At 46.9% G+C, this 19751-nt stretch overlaps 1 protein-coding gene across 3 annotated transcripts in view; it reads left to right on the top strand.

Annotated features, from left to right (window-relative positions):
- The first annotated feature begins 14181 nt into the window (after window positions 1-14181).
- Window positions 14182-19751, top strand: part of ADCK1 (aarF domain containing kinase 1) — a 118904-nt gene continuing 113334 nt past the window's right edge. For all 3 annotated transcript variants that reach the window (XM_070415842.1, XM_070415832.1, XM_070415823.1), the window contains exons 1-2: window positions 14182-14256; window positions 19453-19596. In XM_070415842.1, coding sequence (XP_070271943.1) covers window positions 19462-19596 — 135 coding nt within the window. In that variant the 5' untranslated portion in view covers window positions 14182-14256; window positions 19453-19461. The remainder of the gene's footprint in view (window positions 14257-19452; window positions 19597-19751) is intronic.

The following is a 19751-nucleotide window of genomic DNA, read 5'->3' as shown; positions in this document are numbered from 1 at the left end:
CATTATATTTATTATCTTATTCAATGGTCGTGACCTCCCAATATTGTTCTTTTTCCAGACCCAGAGATGTTAAGTAACTCTTACAATGTCACACAGCTAACAGGATTCAGATATACTAGTAGGTCTGTCTGATTCCACCACACTTATCAATTGTTTATTTTTATTTTTTTACTTAATATTCTTTATTAAATAGAGAAAATTAAATGCTTCCAAAAGAGTAAGAGTAAGGTTTTGGGAAAAGGGGAATTCTACCTCACTACTAGTAGGAACATAAATGAATATAACCTTTCTAGAGAGCAGTTTGACAGTATGTAATAAAATGTTTATATTCTGAAAATATATTATTTTAACGACTAACTCTACTTTTTAAAAATGAATAGTTCCTCAAAATAAAGATTTTCAAGGACATTTATAGCAGCAAAATTTTTAGTAGCAAAAATAGTTTTGATTAAATAAATATTAGGAACTAAAATACTAATGCAACTATAGAATAATATTTTAGAATTTTTAATGACAAGGAAAAATATACTATTTAAGTGAAAAAAGTAGATACAAAACAATATTCACAGCAGGACTTCTATTACACATTTAAAAGGCTAGACAGACATAGTGTAAAATGATAGTGATTATCTCTGCAGGGTGGGTTTATGGATAATTTACATTTTCTTCTTTTACTTTTCTGAAATCTTCAAGTTTTAACCATAAATTTGCAGAACACTTTATTTAGGAAAATTTCCAATATATTCTAAAGTAGAGAGAATAGAAAAATGAACCTGAATGAATTCATCACCAGCTTTAACAATTTTCAACACGGAGCCAATCTTGTTCATCTTACCCTCTCCTACTCTCTCCCTCGGATTATTTTGAAACAAATCTCAGACATCATATTTTATATTGCATGTGTCTCTAAAAGATAAAAACTCCTTTTAAAAAACCACAGTACCATTATCACACCTAAATAAAAAATAATTCCTTAATATCACAATATCATCACATATCCAATCAGTGTTGGCATTTCTCTCTCTCAACATCTTTATGTTTTATGTGTTCTTGGTTTTGCTTATTGCATAAATATAGTTGGCTTATTTGAATTGAGATCAAAATAATTTTTATCTATTGTGATTGCTTGATATGTCTGTTATATATCTTTGCTTATAGGTTCCCATTCATCTCTATTTTTTTTCATGCAATAACTTATTGAAGAAACTAGATCATTTTCCTTGTAGAGTTTTTCATAGCCTTGATTTTATCTTTGTGATGTTGTTCCTTCTCTTTCATTTCTTATAAATTTCTCCATTAGATCTAGAGGCTTGATCAGATTCAGAGTTTTGTTTTGCTCTGTTTTTGAGGTGGGGTATGGGAGGGATAAAGGAACTTCAGAGATGATGGTATTTCTATGAAAGATTCAAAGTCTGGTGGTCTTTCTTATGAGGTAGCAGCCATTTATGATCATTGCTACACTCATAAGTTATTAGGAATTACAAATTGGTGATATCCTATCATTCATTTTCCATTTATTAGCTGGAATATTTCTGTAAAAAAGAATTTTCCCTTCATCAACTATTTGATTACTATTTGGGACAGACAACAAAGAGAGAATGAATGCCTGATTTTTTCTCTTTAATGATTATAGTTTTAAAAATAATTAGGTCATTTCCTAGCATTCTTCAGAAGTGACTTAATTTTTTTCCAGAGTATAATTATAAACTGATGGATTTAAACATACTTGATGTGCTTTAATTCATTGATGTTTTTAGCTGATGGATGAACAAATTGTCCCACTTGCTAAAAGGCTCTGCATGTTGACTTCTGAGTCCTTTTGACCCAACCCCAATAGTCTTTGATAACTTCTATGCTTTCCTTTATAACAAGATATTCTAGGATCATCATATTCATTTCTATCTTCAGATCTGGAATGACTCATTTATCTAAATAGCCCCATTTTCTTTTAGTGGGACAACCTGTGTATTAAGAGGTAGTAAATAAATGATGTTTTATAAAAAGGAATAACAGTAGCGGTTTTTGAGTGGCAGGGGGCGGGGGAGGGGGTGCTCTCTGAGCCCCGTGGAAGGGTGGTGGTGGGGGGAGAGAGGAGTGCAGAGTGAGAGAGTGCAGGATGCTCCAAGAGGCAGGGGGCAGGGGGCAGGGAGAGCAGCGGGGAAAAAAAGATTAAAATAAAATAAAATAAGGAATAGCAGACACTGGATGGTGAATAAAAGTGAAAGATAAACTATAAAAGTGTCATAGTCCAGGATCCTTCTAGAGGACATAGTTCCATATAACTCAATAGGAATGCCCACTCCATATCATGGATATGACCTTCAGTCACCAAGAAAACACACTGTTCAGCAAACTTACTTTACAAAGGTGTGTAAAAAATTTAAAAAAGGTATATATGTAGATAAGTCCTAGTTACCTAGAAAATTAATGTAAATAGAATGCTCCATTCACTTTAACAGTGGTTCTCAGGCTTATGGTACAGAAAAGAATCATTTAGGGAACTTGTCAAAATACATATTTCTGCCCCCACCCCCTGCCCTGACTGTCTGAATCTGGGAGCAGAATTTGTATTTTAATAAGACTTCCAAGTGATTTTGAAGAAGGTGGTCTTATCAACTACCCTTTGAGGTACACTGCCAGATATACAGAGAGACAAAGGATGGGGAGGAAGGGATATGCCTCAGAAGAGTGGAACTTGGAGCATAGTTCTGAGAATTACACCACATTAAGATAAGAAAATTTGGTGAGTCTCTTTTTCTGGTTTCAAAAGGATTTTATTTTCTTCAGAAATTTTTTTAAAAATAGAAAAGCAAACAGAAGAAAATAAAACCACTAGCAATCCTATTACCCAGAGACAATGCCCATTATGTTGATGTATATCCTTCCAGACTTCTAAAGGGCATTTCAATTGCTCTCTCTCTCTCTCTTTTTGCCAGCAGACACCATCAGTGACTTGCCTGGGGCCTCTCAGCTAGTGAGTGGGAGAGACTACACTGGAACCCAGCTGCTGGAACCTGAATTTCATTATGGAGATTCCCCACCTCCCCCACCCCCAGTATTACTGTACACACATATCTATACTAGAGGCTTGGTGCACAAAAATTCATGTACTCAGTGGGGTGGGGAGGATCAAGCCTAAGTTGGCAGTCACACATCCCTCTGGCAGCCCAGGACCCCTTGGGGGCTGTCCAACGTAGGCCCACGGGGAGTGGGCCTAAACAGCAATCAGACATCCTTAGTGCTGCTGAGGAGGTGGGAGAGGCTCCTGCCATGCCACTGAGCTCACCAGCCATGAACCTGGCTTCTGGCTGAGCAGAGCTCCCACTGTGAGAGAGCACTGATCAGCAGGGGGCAGTTCTTGCATTGAGCATCTGCTCCTAGTGGTTAGTGCGTGTCATAGGGACCGGTTGTTTCACCATTAGGGTCAATTTTCATGTTACCTTTTTATTATATAGGATAACACTTTAAAATTAATTATAAACTTTAAAAAAAATTATCTGTGTCTACCACCAGACTATGGATTTCTCAGCAGGGCAGGAGTATCTTCTTATTTATACTAGTATCCTCAAAACAAGGCCTGGTGCTCAATAGTGGCTCAGTACTTGGAACATAGTAGACATCCAATAACTATTCCTTCCAGTCAGGGAGACAACTAGGTCTCCATGGCCTCTCATGGAACTGAATTGCAGGTGTTCTCAATTTTCCAAGACTGACCTGGTTTTCTCCCAAAGAAACAGTTTGTAGCATCCAAGTGTTCAAGAAACAATATATTCCTGAAAGCATAATGTGGGAATGGGGGAGAGTGTAACTGTCCAGATATTTCTTTTTTTTTAAAAAAATATATTTTATTGATTTTTTACAGAAAGGAAAGGAAAGGATAGAGAGTTAGAAACATCGATGAGAGAGAAACATTGATCAGCTGCCTACTGTACACCCTCTACTGGGGATGTGCCCACAACCAAGATACATGCCCTTGACCGGAATCAAACCTGAGTCCGCAGGCCGATGCTCTATCTACTGAGCCAAACCTGTCAGGGCCAGACATTTCTTGATGAGACAATTTTCCAGAGAATGGGGCAGCTGTGAGCTGTCAGCAGCCACCACTCACAGCAGTTGAATGGTGGGGTACTGGCCTGCTAAAGGGGACTGGGGCAGGACACTAACCGTGTGTACCTCACCACCTAAAAGTATCCAGTGTACCACCAGGGGCACTTGTACCAAACTCACCATATAGAGAAAGGCATTGTGGATGTGGTGTTTTAGGTGGCTCTTTGTGGGATGTATTTGAGGGAGTGGGTTCTGGAGGAAGGGGGACTGGATGGAAGTCTGTGGAAAAGTCTAGGCATAAAGGTATGGGGAGCTTGATAGTGTTTGTGGTGATAGGAATGGGGAGAAAGGGAAAGATGGGAAGGGTATACAGACAGAAGTGTAATAGGCTGAGTTAATTAGCAATGAGGGACTGAGAAGAATGAAAAGGATGACCCAAATTTGGAACCTGGGGCCCTGGAAGAATAGTGCCTGGGCAGACACAGAGATTCAGGGCCAGGAAGCTAGGTTGGTCCTTCTGGGAAGACCAAGAGAGCAATTCTCTAGCACTAATGTTTGTGGGAATCGCCTCTCCTTTGCTTTTGTCTAGAATATCCATTGTTAAAGATAAGGATTTGCTCCTCAGATTTTAGCAAAAGAGGTATGATAGGTGGATGACAAAACCCATGTGCCTCCACTTGCTAAGGAAATGTTTCCCCTCCCCTACACCTGTCCTATAAGCAGAGTAGGACCCGGGTGTCTGTCAGTAGCTCTCAGGGGAAACCATAAGACCCTTTCCTCTTTCAGGATCAAATTAGCTGCTAACATGAGTCACACTTCCAATTGCTTTTCTTTTCTGATGAGAGAGTGCTCAGTGCCTCTTCTGCCCTCCTTTCCTGGCAATAGAAGGGTGGTGTGAGATTTAATTTCTCAAGAAAACTAAAAAAGACACAAAGATCCCCTCTCTCCATCTCACATGAGCCAAGACCTTTGGATGTAGAGGGTCAGTGCAGACAAAGGCACTCTGATCACATGCGATGGTTTCTCACTCTAATTATAGAAAGTATTTAGCTATTGTTCCCTAATTGCTTGCTGCAGTTGGGTTTGAGCATTGTTTTTTTGACAAAAAAAAACACAAAAAACCAACCCTCCCCCGCCCCTCCCCCCTCCCGCCCCGCCACACACAAAAACTCCAGTGAGTTGTTCTTTTTTCTTTTTCTCTGCTTTGGTCCATTGCCATTCCAGCCCCCGGCTATCTCATTGGAGAACTGAAGGAGGTGGTATGGTATTTCTGGAGAAAATTTAACTTACCTAATTGTTTTCATGGCTTCCCCTGTCCTCCTCCTAGCTGTCTAATAGAGAGGGAGGGGATGAACATTTACTGAGCATCTATTTAGTACGTGCCAGGCTAGTATGTACCAGCTCTCACTTAGGTTGTCTTATTCAATCCTTGCAGCAAGCCTGAGAGGCACATACTATTATCTTCATTTTACAGATGAGGAATCTAAGCACAAGAAGGTCTCACAGCCAGTAAGTAGCTGACCTAGGATTTAAACCCAGTGAACTGGAGCCAGGATCGAAACCCAGGTCTCTCTGACTCCATGTGGTCTCTCTCTCGAGAGCCTGATAGCTTTTATAGACTTTGATTAATAGAACATTGGTGTTGATGCTCCCACCACTATGGGAGATTTGGGGAATCCTGCTCCCTCACCCAGAAACTACCTATTTCTAGGTTCTCTGCTGGAGGTCTGGGATTTCCATGTTGTTTCATGACAGGTGGAGAGATTTTCAATATCATGATAGCAATTACAAGAAGGAATGCCACCTCACCATTAGGGGCTATGGCAGTCGATAGGGTTTCAATGCAGTGTTGAGTGAATCGAGTGTGTGGAAGAAGTTTGGGCATTTAAGGGAACAACAAGGGGGTGGGGAAGCAGGTGGGCACTAACAGGAAGCCATCACCACCCCTAGGTCTAAAGGGGCATCATGTGTGTTCCTGAGCCCAGCAAGAACTGGGGCTATGGCAGAGGTACCCTGACAGGAGCTGTGGCAGGAGAGGAACACAGCTACTGTTGCAATGCAGATAGGAAGGGCAGATTACACAGGAGTGTGTGTGTGTGTGTGTGTGTGTGTGTGTGTGAACAAACATTTAGACTTTTCTCTCCTCCGCCTTCCCTGCCTCCTGGTCATAGACAGAGAGTAGACGAGCCTCGGGGAAGCAAGCAGTGTCAGTCAGCATTCTGGGGTGTAGGGCAGAGCACTAGGGGAGGATAGAGAGGATACTCAGGGAATTACTCCATGTCAGTCCATCGGAGGTAGACTGCTTACAGACTCAAAGAATCATGGAATATGAGAGTTGGAAGGGCCCTTTGAGTTCTGTCCACAAAGGCCCTTTACTTTGGAAAAGAGGATCGTGAGGTCCAGGGAGGGAAAATGACTGATAGGTCAAGGGTCCAAGACTGGCTCATTAGTAGCATAGACAGGATAGGGACCCAGCTTGCCTAACTCTCAGTTCATTCCACCTCTTAATTTGAGAGGTGGGGCCAATAAATGGTTGATAATAAAAGATTACTGCTGAGCCAGCTTGCCTATTTCCTGTTGAAATTGCTCAAAGACCTAAGGGCACAGTTTACTTTGGTCCTAGATACTTGCCTCAAATGATTCCCTCTCTAAATACATCTATGATCAGAGTGGGCTGCCCAGTCCAGAATCTAGGCTGCCCAATCCAGAATGCCCAGGTCAGAATCATGGGGTAGAGGCCCCGCTCTACCCTTTTGGAGTGATCTTGGACAAGTTACTTAACTCTCTGTGCCTCAGTTTGCTCAGTTATAAAATGGGGATAATAAAGGTATCTGTTAGGTCGGAGAGAGCCCAGGATCGGATACATGCAGACATGTGACGAGATAATGGGGCTCTCTCCGACCTAACAGTATCTATGTCATACCTCATGAGGATTATATGAGAAAATATATTTAAGCATTTAAATAATAAGTACTTGATAAATGACAGCATATATATGTATTTTTTTGCATATAAATGAGTGTAGACTAGATATATTGATTTAGAATTCTGGTTATGCATTCATATGCTTTTTATTCCTTATTGAGATATATCAGCTGCTATTTCACAAGGATTTTTCCCCCTCTCCCTTATGGCAGTTAAGAAAACTTAAGGGTATGTCAATAATAGCTCAAAAAAGCTGAAAATGGCCCTTTGGGATAGCAGAACCCTGACCTTCAGGCCTGAAGTCTGGGGTTGATTGCCTTTATCCTGCTGGGACATTCTCTGACCTGAGCAGGCACTAACACAAGCTTCCTGGTCTCCAGTTCATACTCCCTTCTGCTGCTGCTTCTATGGATGCAACCTCTGCAGAGTTTTTCTCACCTTTGAGACCCTCCTGGAACCAAATTCGGCTTTTCTGCTTCCCTTACCGTAGGCCTCAGGCTTCTCTCCCACATAGAATACAGTTCCTTTATTATTTCCTCTGCAGGAGCTTTTCCTCCTTGCCTTAAGGAAGAACCTTGCACTGTGGTTTCTGCTTTTCCTCTGGTTGGCTACTATGTGATGCTTTCTCCCAGATGGGCCACTTTTGGTACAAAATATACAGCATCCTGTATGAAAACCTGTTTACCAACCCCAGGCCTTGCTGCCCCAGGAACACAACTGGGACTCTGGCAGGTTCTGAAGTAAGTTAGTTGCTTCCCTTTGTGGATTTGGTTGCTCAGTACATTTAAAAAAAATATATCTTTATTGATTTCAGAGAGGAAGGAAGAGGGAAAGAGAGATAGAAACATCAATGATGAGAGATAATCATTGATTGGCTGCCTCCTGCATGTGCCCTATTGGGGATCAAGCCCGCAACCCAGGCATGTGCCCTTGACCGGGATCCTTCAGTCTGCAGGCTGATGCTCTATCCACTGAGCCAAACCAGCTAGGGCCTCAGTACATTTTCTATTTAGCTTCTCTGGTCATATCCCATCTCAATTTAAAACATATTTCTCAAACATGCCAAGCTCTTTCCTACCTCTGGGCCTTTGCACTTGCTGTTTCATTTGCTTGGAACATGCTTCCTCATCTTCTCCATGGCTGACTTCCTCATTTATCAGGTTAAAAAGCCTCAAAGAGGCCTTGCCTGACTACTCTTATTTTTTTAAAAATATATATTTATTGATTTTAGAGAGGAAGGGAGGGAGAGATAGAAACATCAATGATGAAAGAGACTTATTGATTGGCTGCCTCCTGCATGCCCCCTATTGGGGATTGAGCCACAACCTGAGCATGTGCCCTTGACTGGAATTGAACCTGGGACCCTTCAGTCCACAGACTGATGCTCTAGCCACTGAGCCAAATTGGCCAGGGCTGCCTGACTACTCTTTTTTTAAAATATATTTTTACTAGAGGCCCAGTGCACAAAATTTGTGCATGGGTAGGGTCCCTAGCGGCTGTCAGTTGCAGGCTGGAGCCTCCCTTTCTTGGCTGCCAGCTGTCAGCTGGGGCCTTCCTTTGTTCCGCACTACCTCCTGGTGGTCAGTGCACATCATAGAGAGCTATCAAACTCCCAGTCGGTTGAACTCCTGAGGGGACACTTTGCATATTAGGCTTTTATATATATAGGTTTATTGCAGAGAGGAAGGGAGGGAGAGAGAGAGAGAGAGAGAGAGAGAGAGAGAGAGAGAGAGAGAGAAAGAGAGAGAGAGAAAAAGAGAGAGAGAGAGAGAGAGAGAGAATCATCAATGATGAGAGAGAATCATTGATCGGCTGCCTCCTGCACACCCCACAGTGGGGATTGAGCCAACAACCCAGGCATGTGCCCTGACTGGGAATTGAACCGTGACCTTCTGGTTCATAGGTAGATGCTCAACCACGGAGCCAAGCCAGCCAGGCTGCCTGACTACTCTTTACCACACTCCCCAGCTTCTTTTCTTCACAGGGTTTGTTACATCATACAACTATCCTATTATTTCTTTGCTTCTCTATTGTCTCTCTCCTCCTACCCCACCCCAACCAAATGACACTGCCAGGGCCAGGACTTTTCTATATATCCTGAATTTAATGCAGTCCAAATTTATTAAAGTTTTTTTATACCGTCTGGTCTTATGTTAGCTAATAAAGACTACCCTGAGATTATAGGATGTTTTCCTTAACCCCACCCCCCCCCCCCCAAATTCTGATCTTGCTTTTTCCCTTTAAAATCTTTAATCTATCTGGAATTAGGTTTTGTGTGTGGATGAGTTAGGGACCTCACAGATACTTAGTTGTTCTAGTTCAGAAACTGAATAGGTTATCTTCCTCCATTGCCCTATAATGCTAGCTCTTTCATATCAAGATTCCATACATGGGTGGACCTGTTTTTGGACTCTTCTAGGCTGTTTCATTCCCCCCGCCCCGTCTATTCCTATTCTAATACCACCTGTGTTATTTTTATAGTTTTATAATAACTAGAGGTCCAATGCACAAAATTCACTCAAGAGTAGGCCTTTCTTCCCTAGCTGCCAGCACTGGCTTCCCTCTGGCACCTGGGACCCAGGGCTTCCCTTCCAGCTGCCAGCAGGCACTGGGATCTGAGCTTCCCTTGCAGCTCCGGCTTCATCTGGAAGGATGACTGGTCTAATCAGCATATTACGCTTTTATTATTATAGACTAGAGGCCCGGTGCACAAAAATTTGTGCACTTGGGGGGGGGTCCCCCAGCCCGGCCTGTGCTCTCTCGCAGTCTGGGACCCCTCGGGAGGTAACGACTTGCTGGCTTAGGCCTGCTCCCGGGTGACAGAGGGCACGCCCAATCCCTAGGTGCAGCCCCTGGTCTGGCTCAGAGCAGGGCCAATTGGGGAGTTGGGGCGCCGCCCCCTGTCATGCACAGAGCAGGGTGAATCGGGAGGTTGCGATGCCACCCTCAGTCACGCTCAGGGTAGAGCCGATTGGGGGGGTTGGGGCACCGCCTCCTGTCACACTCAAGGCAGGGTCAATGGGGAGGTTGCGGCGCCACCCCCTGTCACGCACAGAGCAGGGCCAATCAGGGGGTTGGGGTGCTGCCCCCTGTCACTCACAGAGCAGGGCCCATCAGGGGGTTGGGGCTCCGTACCCTGTCACACACAGAGCAGGGTCGATCAGGGGGTTGAGGAGCTCCCCCCTGTCATGCACAGAGCAGGGCCGATCAGGGGGTTGAGGAGCTCCCCCCTGTTACTCACAGAGTAGGGCTGATAGGGGAGTTGGGGCACCGCCCCCTGTCACACACAGAGCAGGGTGGATCAGGGGGTTGGGGCGCTGCATCCTGTCACACTCAGGGAAGGGCCAATGGGGAGGTTATGGCTCTACCTCGTTACACACAGAGCAAGGCCCGTCGAGGGGGGTTGGGGTGCTGCCCTCTATCACCCACAGAACAGGGCCGATCAGGGGGTTGGGGCTCTGCCACTGTCACACTCAGGGCAGGGCCGATGGAGAGGTTATGGTTACCCCGTCATACACAGAGCAGGGCCCGTGGGGGGGGGGTTGGGGCGCCATACCCTGTCACACACAGAGCAGGGCCGATCAGGGGGTTGGGGCACCGCACCCTGTCACACACAGAGCCGCAGGGTGATCAGGTGGTTGGGGAGCTCCCCCCTATCAGGCACAGAGCAGGGCTGATCAGGGGGTTGGGGCGCCTTCCCCTGTCATGAACAGAGCAGGGCAGATAGGGAGGTTGTCGCCCCGCCCTCTGTCACACACAGAGCCGCAGGGCGACCAGGGGGTTTGGGTGCTGCCCCCTGTCATGCTGATCCCGGTGCCGGGAGCCTTGCTGCTCCGCTGATCCCGGTGCCAGGAGGCATATTACCCTTTGGGGGCTGGCTGGTTTGCCCTGAAGGGTGTCCTGGATCAGGGTGGGGGTCCCCACTGTGGTGCCTGGCCAGTCTGGCTAAGGGGCTGAGGGCCACTTTCAGGCTGGCAGGTGACTGAAGCTCCCAACTGCTCCTTTTTTTCTTTTTTCTTTTTCTATTCTGGGCCAGCTTTAGCTCTGAGGCCTCGCTGCTGAAAGCAGGTTTCTGGCCTTTACCTTCTGTATTTGATACAATGTTGCGGTCCGGCTGGCTGAAGCCCGGCTGACTGAAAGCCGGTTTCTGGGGTTTTGTTTAGCTTCTATATTTGCAACATAGTTGCTTAGAGTTGCAGCTGAGAGGCCGGCAAGTCAGGCGGGGGGAACGTTGGAGTCTGCCATCACTGGAGCAAGCAAGCCTCCCTGCTTGCTTCAGTGCATGGCTGCCGGCCGCCATCTTGGCTGACAGTTAATTTGCATAAGGATATGCTGATTAGCCAATGGGAAGGGTAGCGGTCGTATGCTAATTACCACGTTTCTCTTTTATTAGTGTAGACTAGAGGCCCAGTGCACAAAAATTTGTGCACTTGGGGGTCCCTCAGCCCAGCCTGTGCCCGCTCGCAGTCTGGGACCCCTCGGGGGATGTCCACCTGCTGGCTTAGGCCTGCTCCCCGGGGGATTGTGCCTAAGCTGGCAGTGATACATCCCTTGGGGGATGTCCACTTGCCAGTGGGCCGTAGCTGCAGTTGAACATCCATAGAGCTGCTGAGGAGGCAGGAGAGGCTCCCACCATCGCAGCTGTGATGCCGTCAGCCTGGCTTGTGACTGAGCAGAGCTCCCCCTGTGGGAGTGCAATGACTACCAGGGGGCAGCTCCTGCATTGAGCATCTGCCCCCTGGTGGTCAGCGTGTGTCATAGTGACCAGTCATTCCCAGTTGTTCTGCTGTTAGGGTCAATTTGCACATTACCGCCCTAATGGGTTTGGCTCAGTGGATAGAGCGTCGGCCTGCGGACTCAAGGGTCCCAGGTTCGATTCTTGTCAAGGGCATGTACTCTGGTTGCATACACATCCCCAGTAGGGGGTGTGCAGGAGGCAGCTGATCGAAGTTTCGCTCTCATCGATGTTTCTAACTCTCTTTCCCTCTCCCTTCCTCTCTGTAAAAAATCAATAAAATATATTTGGAAAAAAAAATTGCATGTGCACATTACCCTTTTATTATATAGGATAGAAGCCTGGTGCACGGGTGGGAGCCAGCTGGTTTGCCCTGAAGCATGTCCTGGATCAGGGTGGGCAGGGGACCCCCAGCTCCCTATGATCACCCACGCTGCCCCTGCTCACGATCGCTGGCTCTGCCCATGCTCAGGCCTAACACCTCTGGCCAAGGCATTAGGCCTGGGCAAGGGACCCCCAGAACCCCACCATCGCCAACTCGGCCCCTGCTCCCTGCGATTGATGGCTCTGCCCTAATGCCTCTCACCCAGGCATTAGGCCTGGGCAGGGGACCCACAGCTCTCCAAGGGACCTCCTGCTCCACCCCTTCCCAGGCCTAATGCCTGTGGCCAAGGCATTAGGCCTGGGCAGGGGACCCCAAGCTCCCACCATCAGCGACTCTGCCCCTGCTCCCCATGATCGCTGGCACCACCCCTGCCCAGGCCTAATGCCTCTGGCCGAGGTGTTAGGCCTGGGCAGGGGACCCCTCCAGCTGCAGCTGCCCCACGATTGCGGGCTCCGCCCCTGCCCGGGCCTAATGCCTCTGGCTGAGGCATTAGGACTGGGCAGGGGACCCCTCCAGCTGCAGCCGCCCCACGATCGCGGGCTCCGCCCCTGCCCAGCTCCCATCGCTAGCTCCACCCCTACTTCCTGCTATCACTGGCCAGTGCGGCAAAGGTGCCCGATTCTCCATCATGGCTGGGGGGCAGGGCAAAAGCGGCCCCCAGGGCCACCTTTGGCCTGCCCCCCTGCTCTTAGCTCCCCCCTGGGTTTCCGATCACTGTCAGTGGCAGGGGGCTTCTTCCGTGCTTTCCCTTTCGCCTCCCTGCATTGTGCCTACATATGCAAATTAACCGCCATCTTTGTTGGCGGTTAACCGCCATCTTGGCTGGTGATTAATTTGCATATCTCGCTAATTAGCCAATGGGAAGGGTAGCGGTCGTATGCTAATTACCATGTTTCTCTTTTATTAGTGTAGAAGATGGCTATAGATGGAAGGGCAAGTCCTTGAAACATGTTACTTTTCCTCAAAAGTATTTTGCCTATGCTTTGCCCTTTGTTTTTGCATATTAGCTTGTAAAGGTCCAGAAAAAGTCTTGTTGGAAATTTAATTGGAATTGCATTGAATCCATAGGTGAGTCCCACTCCCATCCCTTCCCACAGGAAGTAGCTCAAGAGGTGTTTGTAGAATGCATGAAAGTCTGATGTCTCCAAAATACATCTTATGGCCTTAGCTGGTTTGGCTCAGTGGATAGAGTGTCAGCCTATGGACTGAGGGGTCCCAGCTTCGATTCTGTTAAGGGCATATGCCAGGCTGTGGGCTCAGTGCCCAATAGGAGGAGTGCAGGAGGCAGCCAATCGATTCTCTCTCATCATTGATGTTTTTATTTTTTTATATGCGTCGGTTGCCTTTTTTTTTGTTTTTATATATTTTTTTTATTGATTTCAGAGAGGAAGGGAGAGGGAGAGCTAGAAACATCAATGATGAGAGAGAATCATTGATGGGCAGCCTCCTGCAGGTCCCCACTAAGGATTGAGCCTGCAACCCAGGCATATGCACTTGACTGGAATAGAACCCGGGACCCTTCAGTCCACAGTCCAAGGCACTATCCACTGAGGCAAACTGGCTAGGGCATCATTGATGTTTCTATCTCTCTCTCCCTCTCCCTTCCTCTTTGAAATCAATAAAAATATATTTACAAAACACACGCACAAAAACAAAATACATCTTATGAACAAACATTCGATAGCTGTCAGAACGAACAAATGGGGGCCAAAGATAATTAAGATTAATGAGCATATTCGTACTACTTAGCAACTGCCAGTACATTTCTTCCTTAACTACTGGTTTTAATTCCTTATTAAAAACACACAGCCCACAACTCCATCCTCCACTGAACACTTTCCTATTTGGAAAGCCTCTTGAAAAACAAGTTTTCAGGGAGATTCCATGTCCGCGGCCCAGGCAAAGAAACAAGGCCATCTGACAGGTACAGTATCGGTGACCCCTTTGCCTCCTCTAGTTCAGCGGTCCAGCGGGACCTCGGTGGTTCTTTGTCCGGGATCCCTGTGGCTTAGGGAACCCAGAACTACAAGTCCCGGCAGGCCCCGCGGCGCCCGGCTCAACCAAACGCAACCAGGGGGTGGAGGAGAGCGACGTTTCCTGACACCTCCGGTTCCCGGCTGCTGCGGCGGGGGAGGCCGGGCGCCGCGGCTCTGCTTCCTTCTGGGTGAGTAGGGCGGTCCCTCTGAAGCGGGCGCAGAGCCGGGGCCGCCAGGGTCTCGCGGCGCGTGGAGCGCGGGGAAGCCAGCGTGGACGCGCCGGGCGCTCTCCCCTGCTCGGGCCACTGCAGCCACCTGGGGAGCCTGGAGGAAACCCCAGCCGTGACCTTGTCACCCCGGGCGCGGGCACGTGGCTCAGGTGGCTGGCAGTGCCCCGCCCCCTCGCGGGGACTCTCCTGCCTGGCTTACTTCAATATTTATCAATATATTGAAGCGTGGCCTGGCTTCTTTGGTGGCGCAGTCTTGCCTGTAGGTAGAGCTGGAGCTGGAGGGCAGCAGGGTGCTCACCCAGACGTCCTCAGCCCCCGGTGATCTGTGAGCTGCAAGGCGCAGGCAGCTGGGACTGCAGCGTGTGCTGAACAAAAGCAGGGGCCACGCAGAAGCCGGCCCTCCCGCCTGGCGGTGCGTGCGGCGGGCCCAGAGCGCACCTCGTTTCCAGCACCCTGCCGGGCCTTGCATTTTCGGGTCGCACAATAAATGAGTGCCCCTGACAGCCCCGTGTGTGGAGAGCAGCCTTTAGAAGACACCCGGTGCAGCTCTCTCCCCAGTTTAAGTGGCATTTACTTTCGACTGACTAGGAAGTCATTCAATTCAACAAGTATTGATTGATTACCTCCATGATGCCTGGCACTTCGTGGGTGCTCAAGCTATATTTGCCCAGTTGAAAGTGAATTAGAGTTTATCTGTGCTTTCCCACAATTTCTTGAAGCATGTTCCTATTGCAGTGATTTTCAAACGGTAGCTGGAATCAGAGCAGCTGGAGGGCTGTTACAACACAGTGCTGGACCCCATCCTCTAAAGTTTCTGATTCAGTAGGTCTAAGTGGGGAGCAAGAATTTGCATCCCTTAGGACATGGGGATGTTGCTGCTCTGGAGACTTATTTTTGAGTTCTACTGTTATATAAGGGAAAAAAAATCCTATGTGCTCTTGCCCTTTACACCTGGTTATAGGCCTGTCTGTTCTTGTTTGCTGGTTTAATTTTGTAGTTATTACATCATATTCTATCTTATTATGTCATTCCTGGCTTGGCTATTTTTCAACAGCCTTCATGGATGCCAGATTTGATCTCTGCTGGGAGAGTTTGCATTTCATTTCTTTCTGATATACACTTTTTCTTGTCAGACAAGGAACCTGTAAAATAAGAATAGTGCCCCAACTCACTGAGGGACTCCAGTGACCCACCTCAGGGCCCAGCCAACCACTTGGTTTGTCTTTACCCTGTGCTCTCCTGGTTGGAAAGACACACCTGCATTCAAGTTCAGGCTCCATCACTTATTAGCTTCCCTGCCGAGTTTCTTACCTTTTCTAAAACTCAACTTCCTTATCTGTAGAATGAGGCCCTAATAGTGTGCACCTCAGAATACGTTGTGCAAGTTACATGAGATGTTTAAGCACTTGGCATTCTACCTCTTACTTAGCCTGCTGCTGGCTCTTGACACTTGGTTTTCCACTGTTCTCCTGAGGCCCTCATTCCCAGGAGAATGAAGAACCTCTATTCCTTGCTTGGATGAGATTCATTTTCCCTGTCTACTCTGGGACCTTGGCATCAGTCAGGGATTCCCTTATTTAATCAATATTGATTCAGCCACCTTCTGGGCATCAAACACGAGGAAGGGAAGTGTGGTTACGCTGGGACTGCATCACTCTCTATAGGGCAGAACAGATTATAAACCTGCCCAGGCCAAAACCTGGGCATAGACTCAACATCTTTCTAGACTCAAGACATGATGGAACCATCCGCCTTGTTTGCTTTTTATCCATTGTCGAGTATGTTTACTCTGCACGTTCTGCGTGGAATAGGGTTCGGTATCTGAAAAGAGGAGCCGCACACAAATGAGAGAAAAATGACACGAAATAATTTTGAAATATTGGGGGACCAGGTGGGCAAGTCCAGAAGGACTTCCACCGATGCTCAGGCCGCTCCAACCTTTTATTTGATCTGGGGTAGCCCTAGGGTAAGGAGGTTTGTCTGGGGTAGCCCTAGGGTAAGGAGGTTTGTCTGGGGTAGCCCTAGGGTAAGGTGGTTTGTCTGGGGTAGCCCTAGGGTAAGGTGGTTTGAACGACACATGGATTAGCTCATCGGTAGACAATTTACAGAAATAGGCAGAATATTTGATCAACAATAATCAACAAGGATCTACACAAGTATCTAAGGAATTCAGTGAACTAAGGTGGGGATGATGCTTCAGCTACCATTATCTAGATTAACTGGGTGGTGTCTAAATTAACTGGGTGGTGCACAGTCCTGACCTTTGCTAGGACTTTCAAAGGTTACTAGCTTTTGGGGGTCTCTGTCTATACTCAGCTAGTGAAGACAGTAAATGGACTTCGGCAATCCATGACAGTAACCAGGAAAAATAAGGCTCATTTGTCTAATAGTCTATGTCTAGGAAATGGGAAGAGGCTGTGATCATTTTACAGGCTTAATGGAAATAGGGCCCTATTTGCTTTTCCTCTGTGACCATTTTCACCTGGGCACCAAGCAGGGCGAGATGATTCCAGGCTTATTGTCACAGAATGTAACGTGGGGAGGGATGGTAACTGAAAAGGTCTAGCCACTTATAGGCCCGTGAACAGTAAGTGTGAGGTTACTGAAATATCCAGGGAATGGATATTTCATTTGCCCATCAACTTCCAGACTTCCCTGTTGCCTCATTTCATCACCCACCGGGGTGTTCCCCGTGGTCCAATGAGATGGGTTCTAATCATAGTTTTGACAATAACACAGCTCTCCTAAATGTCTCATAGGCTAGAATCGGTTGTTTCTAGTGAGGTGCTTTGGTTGCTCTTGTGACATGTTGATTTCCAGGGCTCCAAGCAGCATCTTCCATATGCCTGGCATTGCTTGGGTGAGGTAGGGGTCAGAAATCATAGTCCCTGCCCAGAGTGGCTGATTCAGTTAACGTGTGAACAGTGGTAAGAATGTTGGTGAGGAGAGGTCTGGGAGGGCCTGTCAAAGAGGTCACCTGTCATAAAGAGTAGGGCTCAAGCTCTTACTCCACCATTTACTACCTGAGCCACCTGGGCCAAATCACTCGCCCTCTGTGCTCATTGGTTTCCTCACTTATACCTGGGGCTGGTAATAATATTTCTCACCTCACTGGGTTGTGTGGAATATCAAATGAGATAATGAGTGCAAAGGGCTTTGTAAAAGTTAGTTATTGCTAATGTTATTTATCTAATGATTAGGTGTAGGGTTTTGGTGACCTCCACCACGCCTCCCCTTTCAAATGTATGTTGTTATGAGAGGTAACTCAGGTGAAAGTAAAAAGGCAAGTAAACAGAAGAGAGCAGGTGATCCATTAGCAAAGGGTTTAATAATGAGAGGTGTTTTTCATGGACAGACATATTTCACGGCTGACAGGGTCTTTTAAAATACCCCGAGGGAAGCAACTCATTTGCATGTTAAAGACTCCCTGACACCTTATGGAAAACTCCAGCTTCAGTCTATTTAGACACAGTTTGGCTCCTATATCATCTATTTTATGTTTTTCAATTTCCACCTCTTTTATTTCTGCGGACATTTGTATGAAAAACCAGGTCTTGGGAGTTATGTCTATTTCGCAGCTGCTTCCCCACCCAGAGGTTGTCTCAAGGCTAGGGGTGGCCTCATCACCTACAAGGACAGATGTGGAGGATGGTGCACTAGGAGATGGGGTTCAGAGGAGGCGAAGGCTGGGAGCTGGTGCTGGGGGTGTCCAGAGGGGGATGGCTATCCAACTGGCAGCCCTGGGTATGTGATTCTCACCTGGGGAAGTATGTTGTTACTCTCTCTGCTCAGGCTCATGGGGTATAGTTTATCCATTCATTGATTGATTCATTCAGTAAATACTTTTGAAATACCTACTATGAGCTAAGCCAAGGTTTGGCCAACGATAGTTTGAGAACCAAATCTGGTCACATCCATTACTTTACGTGTCATCTAGGCTGCTTTTTGCCTTGAGCTACAATGCAGGGTTGAATAGTTCTGATATTGTAGCCTGTAAATAAAAAAAACATTTACTGTTTGTCCCTTTAGAGAAATAGTTTGTTGACTCCTGTTCCAGGTAGGACAACAGCATGTGCAAAGGCCTTGAGGCCAGAATGTGCCTGGTATGTTTGAGCAACAGCCAGTGCCCTTGGAGTGAGGTGGCAAGGGGGAAGGCGGGAAGGGCTGAGACCCTGGACGGAGTTGGGCAGTTAGATCAAGTAGGATCTTGTAAGTCATGCCAGGGCCTTCACTCTTCATCCGAGTGAGGTGAGACCCACGGGAGAGTTGTTTGCTGGTGCATCTCTCCTGGTTCACCTCTCCTTTGGGAGCTGCAGCTGTGATTGAAGACTAGTCTGATTAGAATTCCCAGGAGAAGCAGCCCACTGAGTGCAGTAGCCCCAAAGAGTGACTATGTAGCCATGGTGGACTGAGCAGGTACAAGTAGGGTGGGAGAAGGTATCATGGAGGCAGAAGCCCACTTGGTCCCACTGACTATGAGAGTGGGTTTGGTTAAACCTATCAGGTCAGCAGGTGGACATTGAAACCCTAACCGTAAAGCGCCCTACAGCACTGTGAGTAACAGTTATGGTGTTTGCACTCAAAGAGCTCACAATCTAGACAAGGGGCAGTCTATTCTAACGAAAATCAGCCAAATGTGGAAGGCTTACCTGGCTGCTTCTGACCCTTCTGACCTGGGCATAGAAGCCTAATGACGCCTGTGTGTGCATGCTGGTATAATAATAGTTACAAGTAACGACTGTTGACATGCTCTGCCACTTTTTCTATAGAAAAAGGCACGTCTCGTCACATATTCATCATCTTTCCTCTTGCCCTCTTTTCCTTCTCAGTACTTCATACCAGCTGGCATTCTAATATATTATGTCTGTTTGCTTATGATCTGTCATCCCACTTAGCGTGTAAGCACCACATGGGCAAGGACTATGTTGAGAGTTGACTTGTGTGCTGGGTACTATGCTGAGTTTATTATATACATGATCTCATTTTATCCCAACAACTTTTGAGTTGGGTATGATACTGTTTTACAAACAGAAAACTGAGGCGCAATGAGATTAAGAAAATGACCCAAGGTCATACAATCTATTAAGAGCCTAGATTTGAATCCTGGTCTGTTTATGAAACTCAGCTGCACCTTTCTCTACTTGCCTTCTGCAGTTTGGGAACATGGCCAGAAGGACTCTCAAGCTCGCTTCCTGGACCAGCATGGCTCTTGCTGCCTCTGGCTTCTACCTCTACAGTAATAAGTACTTGGACCCTAATGACTTTGGTGCTGTCAGGGTGGGCAGAGCAGTTGCTACGGTAGGTGTTTTTTTTTTCAATTGGGGGCGGAAAGGAACTGTCATATTACATGCAGGTGTTCATATATATAGCAGATGGACATGCTGGTCACACATTTGTGGAGCTACACATGTACCTACCCTTACATGTGCAAAGCTCCCTCTACACTATTGCGC

This window comes from Myotis yumanensis, unplaced genomic scaffold, assembly GCF_028538775.1.
Source record: "Myotis yumanensis isolate MYYU_CA2020_CCGP unplaced genomic scaffold, mMyoYum1.0.hap1 SCAF_1, whole genome shotgun sequence".
Taxonomy (NCBI): domain Eukaryota; kingdom Metazoa; phylum Chordata; class Mammalia; order Chiroptera; family Vespertilionidae; genus Myotis; species Myotis yumanensis.
This window is presented reverse-complemented; position numbering and strand designations above follow the sequence as displayed.